The following is a 12,854-nucleotide window of genomic DNA, read 5'->3' as shown; positions in this document are numbered from 1 at the left end:
ACACAAAATAGTACAACTAAATTTGGGGTTTTAATGTCTATTTGTTTTCTACTTTTAACTGTCACGATCTTGATTTTCAGTAGGGTGTAGCCACAAAAGCAACTTCTACTACTTAAGTGTCTCAGCTATTTTCTTGCTGGTATTTTTGCTCATTTGAGTTTCTGAGTCTTAATGGTTAAACCAACTAATGTAAAAAATAAACTTGGGATTATCTTAAAGCTATTTTTGGATATGTATGAAATGGAAGTGTCTAATTTGGTCCAATTTGAAGGTGTGGGGTAACTGTAGACTGGGCAATCTTAGCATAGTAGCCAAAGATTGAAGGGCATGGAGACTGATAGCCCTCTTACCCTCAACATGGTCCCTCTTGGCTAGGACTGAGGCACATTGGTGGGACAGTGGAAAAGCTGCACTGCCGCTGCCTGTGCCATACCTGTTCTGTGGATATAGAGAGGACTTCAGTCTCCACGCCTTCAATCTGGTACTTTACACGAGCACTAAATCCACTAAAAAAGGAACAAACACAAAACAAAACAAAAAAGAGCTCAATATGAAATATTTAGGATTTTAAACAGTGGCTCTCTATGGAAAGGATGCTATTCAGACATTAGGCATCTATGGAAACCAAAAGAGGAAAGCCAATCTAGATAGCCATGGCAATTAAGCAGCTTTTATTAAAAGATTTAGGACACAAACCTGAGGATGAGATTGATTTCATCTTCCTTGGTCCACTCAGTACCTCCACTCTGTTTCCAGTTCAGGTAGTTGAGCCATTTAGAACGACACTGCTTTTCTGAGCGAGTACCCACCCGCTCTGCCACAGCTGCCCAAGACACACCCTGTGTGACTATGTCACCTGGCTCAGTGCTCGTCAATTCATGAACCACCTCTGCAAGTCTCTTTTCTTCTTCTTCTGTCCACTTCCCTGAAAGAAGGAAATCATCCAGACTACCACTGCTACCTTCTCCTTATTTTGCAAATCAGATTCAGCCCTGTATTTCAAGAGACTGATGGGAAGTATGCAGTAATATTAGAATTATTTCTGAATGAAACATGGAAATCCTGCATATACCTGCTAAGACAGTTACTAACCCAGTAAAGTTCTTAGTACTACAAAAGAAAATATAGAATCCTAATAGAAAGCACGAACTGACTCTTAAAGGAAAGAAAAACTACTCAAAACATAGATAGAAAAAATTATATTTTCTCAAGTTATATTAAGTCCTAACTGGGAAGTGTTCCATTGATGGCTTGATGGACACAAACATTCATACTTTTTTCTTAGTCCCACCTAAGATTCCTTGCTCCGCAGAAGTGAAGTAATAAGCTCAACAGAGACCATTATTTACAGGAATGAAAGAGGAGGGACAAGTAGAGTAACACCTATGCCTTCCCACCCATTTCAGTAAAAATAAAAACTAGGTTTATACCACCTCCTTTCCCAACTCCAAGCTACTGTGATAAAATATAAGTCTGAGACTGGTAATCACATATATTTCTATTTCCGTTTTTTTGAACCCATGAACCCACTAATAATATCACATGTTCCTATTAGTCTTTTTCTTAGAAAAGCTTAAGCAGAAAAGCAGGAAAAAAAAAGAAAATCTCTTAAAAATGTCTTCCACTCTGTTTCCATTTTGTTACTAGTAGCTGAAAACTTCTGGAAAATTTCAAAAAGGCTATGTGCTTGCCTTTCAGGCATTCATTCAACAAATATATACTGAATATCTATGTGCTAGGCACAGTTCTGGGTATCATGGATTCAAGACAAAGTCCTGCTCTCCTATTTTAGCATGGCAAAAAAGGAAGGGGAAACTCAGACTGCCATCTCATGGCGTGGTCCAAAGAGAAAACTCCTGATCCAAAACGATACATAGCAACAAGGCAAGTTAACAGGCAGAGCATTCCCTCAGGCTGGCAATCAGGGAATGGCACAGTGTTTTTCCATTATGCTCACAAAAGGGGTTCTATCCTCAGTGTCTTACGTGAACCTCTGGGGTCCCATCGTAAGTCTAAAGCTCCCATTCCTGCTTCATTCATTAAGCTGTCATTCACTACAGAATTAGAGTTGGTGGAATTTATGTTTTCAGTGCCTTATAGGTAATAGTGCTGGCGGAGTGGTTAAGGAGGAAACATTCCTGACTCCACTTCAGCAGGGTAGTGGGTGAGGACGAAAATTATATTCCCTGGAAGCTCAAGCCTAGATGGAGAACTATTTTTCTAATTAAAAGACTGAGCATAGATTATGGATCATTCACAAAAAATTAGAGCTGAAAAGGGAACTGTGAAGTCATCTATTCTAACTTCTTCATTTTATAGAGGAAACTGAGGCTCAGAAAGGTTAAGTGAGAGTTGGTGGCGGAGCCTAAATACTCTTGTTGGTCATAAAGGTTAGGTTTAACAGTATCTATCATCAGTTAGTACATCTGTATACATTACGAATTGACTGGGCATCTGTGGTCTGGCCTGGGGACTGAAACACCAATCACGAGTTTTTTCTATGGAAAAATGTACTTTGAATTTGAAATAAGCAAAATACATACAAACCTCTGGAACACAGCTTCTTCCCAAGTTGGGACCTGCCTAGAACTAAAGTTTTTCATAAATATGAGTTGATAAGCTGTTACCAACATAAGATCAACAGTTAGATGGGCTTAAATTAAAATTACTTCCTACATATATGCCTTAAAAGTACCTATTAGACTTAAAAATAGTTACTTCCCCAACTGGAGCAGTTCTGAATTGCTGCAAAATGGAAACATGCTAGACCTAAATAAAACCTTTGAAACTGAGGAGATGTGTCCCTGTGAAAAATATCACCTTACTACACAGAGCACAAAAATAAAGGATTAGTTGGGTCTATCTGAAGAAAAAGGACACTAGAAAATAAAACCTCAACTACAATGAATGGCAAATCTCTTTTCAGAACAGAAGAGAAAGCAGTATCTGAAGGGGCAGGGAGCTCAAATGGTGACAAAAAACACCAGTGGCACTCACAGTACCTGTGTTGCAAGTGTCCTTCATCAGTCGGCACCGATCTTTGACAGAAGAGGCACTCCTTCCTAGCGCCGCCCCTATTGTTGCCCAGTCATTGCCATGCTTTATCCGGAGCCTAAAACAAGAGTCTGCCAATCAGCATTTGGTTCAACTGTTTTCTCCCTTCTAATTTCATCATTTATTCTTCATTCTTCTTCTTCCCATTTGACTGGTTTGGAAGTTGTGGGCAGCAATACTTTGAGAGCCAAAGTTTGAAAGTGTGGCCTTTTTTTGGGGTCCACAGTTGTCTGTGGGTGAAAAAAAAACAGGCAGCAATTGCCTTTTTCCTGGGTCAGAGAAGAAATAAGTAACTTGGATATGTGTTCAAAAAAGACCAAATTTCCCCTCAGGTTATTGACACAATTTCCCAGGCAATCCCCAGATTTCTCCCTTTTGAGCACTCCTAACAAGCTCTTCTCAGACACCTGAAATAGTTTCACAAGTCCTTATTATCACAAACAGGATCAGCCTTCGGGGTTTTTTTTTTCATGATCCATACAATCCATTAACCCATACTTTATGGTCCCAAAATTATGTTTCCTGCAAAATAAGACTGTATAAGGTAGAGTCAGCCCAGATAGTCAGTGAAACATTTGCCAACTCGCCATTCTAAAGTAAGCCATTAGCACAACCCTGCTTTTGATCCTGGTGTGTAAGTTCCCCAGACTTAGTCCTCAGGTCACCAAGAATGGCGATCTAATCTCTTTTGTAACCCCTATTAGTGGTCTAAGGACGCATTACATTTAGTTACTAACAACAAGAGAAGACAACTCATGGACATGGCTACTCTGTGCAGATATAGATTTGATAAGTTCTTTACATGGTCAACTATGCTTAACAGCAGGATTAAATTATACTAGTCTACCAAAAATCTCTTGACATTTTCAAAGTAAAACTTTAGAAAACACAAAATATTAAAAAAAATTAAAACACAACTATCAGAATTAATGAAAAAAAGAAAGTTAAACTTACTCCTTGAGCTTTTCAATTTCTTCAGGTGTGTATCTAGAAATTTAAAGAAATTTTAAAAAGATCAATTAAACAAAGAATGCTAAAAAACTTAATAAAAATCAGAATTTCACTTAGGGAGCCAAATGTTAAGTCACTTAGCATATTGATAACATTTTTAAAGTAATCAATTTCAAAGTAGATTAATAAAAATCAAAATTAATGCCTCTATTTAAAAAAAAACCCCAACAAATACTTTAAGCTATAATAAAAGTGAGCACTGTAACAATTTTCTCTAGGAAAATTCAGCATTTAAAACATATTTTCCCCTATGCTGCCTAACTCTTGCACTATTTCAAGTTAGGTTCAGGTACTCTAATATCATAGCTATTCTGAAAGACTTATGGATGACATGGTAAACTGGAGCTAAAAAGAAAATCTATGGTCAATTCTCACAAGTCACTGAAGAATTTTAAGTTCTCTTTATTTTCTCTACCCATGCACGGACAACTGACATATTCTTACTCCATGTAAAGGCTTTCTTTTTAGTGGGTAAGTACTCAATATAGCCAATGCAATGTTCTTTTTAAAAGCAGTATCTAGAAAGCCACACTACTACCACCTAAAACTCCCAGAGAGAAATTTAAAATATGCCACCACCACCATATTACCATTTCATTGAAGATATGATGGCTTCCCACAGATATTACCGATATATAATATCGGTAATTATATCCAGAAATTTATATATCCAGAAATTTATTATATCCAGAAATTTATTTTCTACTCTGGTTTTATTAAAAAAAAACAAAAGAAGTCACTGACCTAGGAAATGTTATACTATAGAAATGAATAGGAAAAATGTTACCAATGAATTTAGAGTTCTTTTTACACTTCCTAAATCTTTAACCACTACTATACTTTTTATAATGTTACTTTACTACAAAGCAGACTTTGATGTATTAAGTCAGCTAAGTCTTAAACCTATATAAAGTAATTTAGATTCTAATTTCTAAAAGAGGCCGTATTGTAATGAGGTTTAACCGTATTTACAAAATGGACCTGGAGAATAAAAATATGAACATCACTCAACAGTAATTCATAACTATCTCCAATTAAGGCTTTTATCATAATTTTATTTAAAAAAAGTTCCTTAAATATTTCCCCTAAATTACATGAAAACATGCAGCAATTACAAGTTTTCATACTTTCCCACATGGTTTCTGTCATCATACATGCGAAGCACTCTTCTATAAACTGCAAACAAAGGCCGGTTCAGACCCCATGCTATAGTCCTGTAGAAATCTTTTCTTTCGTCTTTTGACATCTCAAAGATGATTTCTGTAGCATCTTTTATTCCACGTGCCTAAATGGGTTACATTTCTTTGATTTAGGGATTTCTGATAAAATGCATATGGATATACTATGCTTTTTAAAAGTTTTTTTATGTTAAAATCATCAATGGCATTTAGAAAAATAACATATTGATAATTCATTAATAAGTCAAATATAAAGTTTAAAATGCTGTGAGATAATACAATGATACTTAAGTATTCCAAAAATAAGTTGTATATAATTCAATAAAGTCCTGCCAACCCCTTTTAAAATTACAAAAAATTAAATCTAAAGAAAGTAGAAAAGGAAGAAATCATAAGAACAAAATTAATATAATCAAATCAAGAGTAGAAAGGATAAGCAATGCTAAAAACTGGTTCTTTGAAAAGATCCATGAGACTAAATAAAATCAAAAAGATAAACTTATGGCAAAACTTAAAAAAAAAAAAAGGACAAAACAATACTAGAGATGAAAAATGGCGCCTAAGGAGAGATGCTACAGAGATTAGATAGTTGAACATTAGGAAAATTTTATGGCAATAAATTTGAAAACTCATATAAATGTATGATTTCCTAGAAAAAGTCAACTTACCAACTGACTCAGGAAGAGAAAGAAAATCTGATAAACACAGACCATGAAGAAAATTTAATCAGTTATTAATAATTTTCCCACAATGAAAACACCAGGCCAAGATGACTTTACAGGTAAACCCTACCAAACAATTAAGAGAAACATAATTCTGATTTTAAACTATCCTAAAGATAAAAAGGGGGTGGGACTTCCCTGGTGGCACAGTGGTTGGGAGTCCACCTGCCAAAGCAAGGACATGGGTTTGAGCCCTGGTCCGGGAAGATCTCACATGCCGCAGAGCAACTAAGCCCGTGTGCCACAACTACTGAGCCTGCGTTCTAGAGCCCGTGAGCCACAACTACTGAGCCCGCGTGCCACAACTACTGAAGCCTGCGCACCTAGAGCCCGTGTTCCGCAACAAGAGAAGCCACCGCAATGAGAAGCCTGAGCACCGCAACGAAGAGTAGCCCCCACTGGCCGCAACTAGATAAAGCCCACGCACAGCAACAAAGAACTAACGCAGCCAAAAATAAAAATAAATAAATTTATTAAAAAAAAAAGATAAAAATCGGGGACAATTCCCCACTCATTTGGTTAGGCTAGCATAATCTCAATAGCAAAACCAGACAAGGGGAGTTTCAGAAAAGATCTTCCAGGCCAAGCTCATTCATTAAAATAGATCCCCCAAATCCTCAAAATATTTTAGCACACTAAACTCAGTAATGTATAAAAAGGTTAATAATGCAAAAAGTAATCTTACTCCAGGAATATGAGTTTGTATTAATTTCAGAAAAATTAGCAATTAATCACATAAGATTTATGGGAAAAAAAGTAAAATCTCAATAGGTATGGAAAGAGCAATCATAAAATCCAACATTCAAAAAGCATAAAGATTGTAATAATTATAAACAGAGTATAACCTTTAAATATTGTAAATCACTATGTACACCTGAAACTTATATAATATTGTACATCAACTATACCCCAATTTTAAAAAAGCATAAAGATTAGAAAAGAATCATTTACAGATGTTATATATGTAGAAACCCAAACATCTATAATCAAAAATTATTTAAGAGTACTTAGCAAGAATGCTGGTTACAAAATCAATGCAGTCATCTGTATTTCTAGACAAAGCTCATAAAAAATCTTTAAAAATTCCCACTAATAATAGCATCAAAATTAAAAAAGCATTAAGACTAAATCTTAGGCAAGTCATGCAATTCTTTTATGGAGCAAACATAAAACTATCAACTGACATTAAAGGGGAACTAATTAAAACGGAGAGCTATAAAATGTTCTTCAAGAGGAAGTCAGAATATTACAAAGATGTTAATTCCCTTCAAATTGATTCAGATTCAATATAGTCCCAATAAAAATTCCAACAGTTTTTCATTCTTTGCAGGTTGATTCTAAATTTATAATGGAAGAGCAAAGGGCCAAGAATAGCCAAGACACTCATGAAGAGACCTGCCCCGTCAGATATTGGGACTTCTGAAGACAGAGCTGTACTGGTGCAGGTATGAAACTGAACCTAAGAACAAATTAGAAAACCTAGAAACACATCTGTGGAAGTTTGAGTAGGACAAAATGGATATTGTAGACTGGGAAAAGACTGACATTCCCTAATGATGCTGGGACAATTATCATCCATATAAAACAAAACAAAACAAAAACCACCACAACCCAATAACACTGAAACCCTAACTCATACCCACAAGAAAAAAATCAGTGTGAAAGCCAAAACTATGTATGTGAGAATATCTTTACGCCCTTGAGGCAGGGGAAGATTTCTTAAACAAGCTTGGAAAAACAGAGAAGTAAAAAGATGATAATTTTGAAATTGGAATTAAGAATCTTCTTTCATCAAATGATACCTAGAGAGAAGGAAAAGACAGGCCACTAAATTGGGACAAGATATCTGTAACACAACCAAAAAACCATTAGTATCCAGCATACATTAAGAACGTCACAAAAAATAAAAAGATAAACCACCCCACAGAAAAAACTGATAAAAGACACAAACAGGAATTTCAAAGAGGAAACACAAATGGCCAACAAGCATATAAAAATATGTAATCAGAGAAATAAAAATTAAATCCATAATAAAATACTATTTACACCCAAAAGATCTGTACAAATTAATAGCAAAAAACTAAAAAGAACCCAAATGACCATTAACTGTGGAACGTGTAACTTATGGTATATATATTTGCACGATGAAAGCTAAAAAAAAAAAAATCAACAGGGGATGGGTCTCAAAATCACAATATTGAACAAAAGCCAGTTACAGAATACCCAGAGAATGAATCAACTTACGTAAATTTCAAAACAGGTAAAATTACACTGATATGCATTTTAAACACTCTTCTGAATGTATTAAACTTCACAGTAAAAACTTTAAAATTTCAGAATCTTTTCTAAAATTGTTTTACGCAGTTTCAATTCTGCAAACAATTAAACCTAAATATTTACAAGTACCTACATGCAAGGCACTGTGTTGTGGGATGATATTATAGTGAGATGAAAAGATTTTTCTGCCCTTTTTTTTGTTGTTGCTTGTGACAATACCTTATCCTTTTACCCAAAATATGGAATATATGACACCTAATTAATTGGTTTAAAAATAGCTCCACAATGTTCCTGTAAGAGCACCACATAATGAAAATCACAGTCAAAAATCAAACAAATTAGCTTTTCCCAAGATCAGTACATCTTTTTGGACATTTCCTATTTCTGACAATTCTATCATCATTCTCCCAAACATCCTCAATATTTTAAAAAACCCTTAATTATTCCCACTCCTCATTTTCCTTCTTCACCAATATTTAGTCACCAGGCTTCCTTAGAGACTACTTGCTTATCTGCCTTTCCCTGCCAATTCTATTTCAACTACTGTAAAGTCCTTACTGCTCTCACCTGGTCACCTGAAATGGGTATCTAAAAGTCTTAATCATAAAGCTGAAAGAGTCCTTGGAAATCATCTACTCCAATCTCCTACACAAGAAACCAGCTTCTTAATTCCCCAAATTCAGTGTTTTTACCAATTCGTTGCTGCCTTATCTAAACCTGTAGCATTTTTCCAATTTTAACTTCAGTGTCTGTGATCAGTGGACAAATTTTAATACACTTCTAGATACATTTCAATGGTCACTATATTTGTTTCTCTTAAAACAATTAGCTTGGTGGGAAGGATCTTTCTTCACTAATAAAGAATTAAAGGTTTTTTACTCTTTATAATTTATAAAGGGTAGTTTGGGAGGAGTGCAGCTTAAAATTAAGCTTAAGAACATGGACATTCTAGGCAGCAGTGTATTTAAAATAATAAAAAATTGTACATAAACTAAGTATCAAACAATAGGAGAATAGTTAAATAAACTCTGTACACTTCCCATTCCCAAACAACGGTAATGGTCTACATTTCAAACATGCACTATTTGAACATAACTCCATTACTGGGATGGTCAGCAAGTCTCTGGAAAGATTTCCTTGAGAAGGGCACAGATCTACCTGCCCAAACTCTCCCTAAACTGAGTTACCAGTTCTTCTCATTTCTTATAGGATAGAATTCCAATTCTTTGGTCTGGACTTCAAAGCCCAAGTTCTAGAAGCTAATTATCTTGGTTTGGGTTAAAGGGGTTAATTTAACATACTCTGGGTTTGAACTCTGAATCCTTGACGCTCATCATTTACTTATGCTGTTCCCTCCAGCCCTACTCTACCCCTAACTCCCACCCCTTTCTTTAAAACTCAGCTCAAATCCTGCTCTTCCAAATATTTTCCATAACTGTCCTAACCCTGAGAATAAACTCTTCCTTCTTTGTTCTCATGCAGAATTAACAACATGTTATCACTCACAGGGCACAGAGCCTTATATCATTCTGCACCTGTTTTCAGAATTTCCACATGGACTGTTGGCAGGCATTTGAAAGCCAACACTATTTGTTAAAGCAATTCACATTTCTAGTGCTTCAAAAATTCTGTTTTCATCAGACATTTAATGAAGAGGATGACTAAGGTAACAGGATATAAGCCTGAATATGAAAATGAACTAAATTTTTTTTTAAAGGGGAAAGACTAGTGTGATGTCATAAACTCATTCAAAGAAGATGCATATCTTAGACTTTACACAACATAAATTTAAACCTTAATTTACAGGCTGCTTGAAAAGATGGGGCTTTAAGATTCTGAGAGGCTATTAAAATTCTGCCTAAACTTCAGGGTATTAACTAAAGCAATAAAGCTATTTTAAACTGAGAATTCAAAATGTGCTTAAAAATATAATCATACAACTGAGAATTATTAATCTACAACATATTAGCCAGTCATCCATTACATAATTACTGAAAAGCTCCTAAGTACTATATACAAAATGCTGCTTTTATATTTTTTGCAATTGGCGATGAAAAAATTAGTGAAACAAAAAAATATGCCATAAGATACCTTCAAATAGCGTTCAATATTGTTCATCAAAATATCAATTTCTTCCTTGGACCACATCCCCTGCTTCCATTTATGTCCTTTAAAAGAAAACAAGTAATGCTATAGAAAATATTATTCCTTGAGAGGAATAAAATGTAGCTAATTTAATGTCTCACTCATCTGAAATCTGAAAAATCCCCAGGTAAAGTTGCTTTTGTGACCTCTGGTTTTTAAGAAAGAATACATTTGACCCTACTAAATAGAGATAATGATAAGTAAAAGATTCATAAAAAATATTACTTCCTCTTAGTCACATCTCTTATTGTTTCAGCAGTATAGGACTTATAAGTACAAAAGCCAAATCACCCTCAAAACTTTCTGAAAAATTTCTCCAGTCAAAAATAAATTTTATGGGCAAAAAACCATGTATAAAAGATTCTAGGACAAGGTAAACACAATATATTGGATACCAAGTGAATAATTTATTCTTAATGAGTACTTACTGTACAGTGGTTGAAAACAATCAATTTACTTACTTTTTGTTTCCTTTCCTTACTTCAGAGTGGCATATACACAACCTCCACTTTGTTGTAGTAACTTCCTAGCAATCCTTATGAGCACAGCAGCACTATGAACACTGTTACTTTAAACCTCTAAGCCACTTATCAGACCAAAGTTAGTAGCAGAACTTTGAAAAAAGGCTTGACTTCCTACTCCCATAAGCAATAACTGAATTGTCTTTTAAATGACACCACTGTGCATCTGTTTATAACCTACTTCATATCACAGAATTAATGATCAATGATTGAAAAATGAATATTGGTTTCATGGTCCCATTCAGAGCCAAATTTAATTCAATTAGAAAGGCTCAATTACTGTAATTACTCAACCATAATTATGAAGGCCCAACTCAGAATCCTTATGACTACAAGCTCTTCTTCATGTCCATTTTTTCCACTGGACACTAAAATTCACAGTATCTCTTACCTTTGTTAGTTAGAGAATCCTTATCTTCTTTAGTTGTAAACCATGCTTGGCTAACCGCTGAAACCTCCTCATTACCCAAGGGAGATATGTCGTCTAGTTGCTCATTCTGTAGAATCTTGAAAAGGTAAAAGAGAAAAAAAAAAGTAGCAGCCTGATTTAATAGCCAACCTGCTTCATCTTTGTTTGTAATGCGAAGCACTATAAAACTCTAATAATGTGAAATCCATTTGTTTTAGATATAATAAAATTATATTCAATTTATAAAGACAAATATTTTCTTGTTCTTTATTATTAATAAGACAGTATGAAAGCAAAATTATCTGCATTAACAAAATATGACCTTCATTTAAACAAGTAAGTCAGTACTAGCCGCTTGAATTTAAGAGAATATTGGCTAAGATTCCATTAAGCACTTAAATTAATACAGGATACTCAAAGCCATTTGTATATTTATATATGTAAAACAAACTCATATATAAAATAAAATGGAAATGCTGGGGTTGATGTCATGATTATTCATGTCCTCACAGGTAGTTTGCTACCTAAATATATAGTCATCTGTAATGTAATCTGTTGCTAAATCTAAAGGATTAACAGGCTAACTCAAAAGATGTTACTGCAAAATCATGATCTGCTTATTGTTTACTGACAACTTTGTTTTAGCCAACCTCTAGAGCTGATTCCTACCCTCCTTAATGTACCTTCTTTCAAAGAACTATATGGTACTACTTTCTATTATTATTGCAGTAAAACAGTCTGTATGAGAAATGTGTAGTTAAAAAATAAGCTTTATTGAGATACAATTCACACATCATAAAATTCACCCTTTAAAGTAGACAATTCAGTGGCTTTCAGTATATTTATGAAGCTGTCACCAGGTACATTTTCTTTTGTTGTTTTTTTTTAATTTATGTACTTATTTATTTTTCGCTGCGCTGGGTCTTTGTTGCTGTGCACGGGCTTTTTTTAGTTGTGGCGAGCGGGGGCTACTCTTCGTTGTGGTGCGTGAACTTCTCATTGCGGTGGCTTCTCTTGTTGCAAAGCACGGGCTCTAGGCGCACAGGCTTCAGTAGTTGTGGCAGGCAGGCTCAGTAGTTGTGGCAGGCAGGCTCAGTAGTTGTGGCTCGTGGGCTCTAGAGCCCAGGCTCAGTAGTTGTGGCTCACGGGCTTAGTTGCTCCGCGGCATGTGGGATCTTCCTGGACCAGGGCTCGAACCCCTGTCCCCTGCATTGGCAGGTGGATTCTCAACCACTGCGCCACCAGGGAAGCTCACCAGGTACATTTTCAATTAAGGACATACCTAATCCAGCAAATTCTGCAGGAACAAAGCTGTTTTTAAGAGACTTGGCCTTGAGCTAAAGAGAGCTATAGGGTAAGTGAAGAAGATTTAGCAAAAGTGCTACGATATCAGGTATGAACCTATTATAGGCAGACCAGGAAAAGGGGAGAGTCACATGCCTAGTGACCACTCAACCCAGTTTTGTCTCTGGATTGGATCAACTACTTAACCTGTGTCACTTTCCGGAGGTAAGTCCTAACAAAGTTTGAACTGTTT

General features: G+C 35.3%; 1 protein-coding gene across 5 annotated transcripts in view; it reads right to left on the bottom strand.

The window, feature by feature from the left end:
• The window catches only part of DMTF1 (cyclin D binding myb like transcription factor 1), a 43,927-nt gene that overhangs the window by 11,012 nt on the left and 20,061 nt on the right, over positions 1 to 12,854 (bottom strand). For all 5 annotated transcript variants that reach the window (XM_029233127.1, XM_029233126.1, XM_029233124.1 and 2 more), the window contains 6 exons: positions 11,300 to 11,414; positions 10,334 to 10,410; positions 5,193 to 5,350; positions 4,009 to 4,041; positions 3,003 to 3,112; positions 697 to 925 (listed from right to left, as the gene is read on the bottom strand). In XM_029233127.1, coding sequence (XP_029088960.1) covers positions 697 to 925; positions 3,003 to 3,112; positions 4,009 to 4,041; positions 5,193 to 5,350; positions 10,334 to 10,410; positions 11,300 to 11,414 — 722 coding nt within the window. The remainder of the gene's footprint in view (positions 1 to 696; positions 926 to 3,002; positions 3,113 to 4,008; positions 4,042 to 5,192; positions 5,351 to 10,333; positions 10,411 to 11,299; positions 11,415 to 12,854) is intronic.

This window comes from Monodon monoceros, unplaced genomic scaffold (assembly GCF_005190385.1).
Source record: "Monodon monoceros isolate NGI ecotype Baffin Bay Population unplaced genomic scaffold, NGI_Narwhal_1 Super_Scaffold_2, whole genome shotgun sequence".
NCBI classification, from domain to species: Eukaryota; Metazoa; Chordata; class Mammalia; order Artiodactyla; family Monodontidae; genus Monodon; species Monodon monoceros.
The sequence above is the reverse complement of the archived record's forward strand: the minus strand, read 5'-3'. Positions and strand labels throughout refer to the sequence as shown.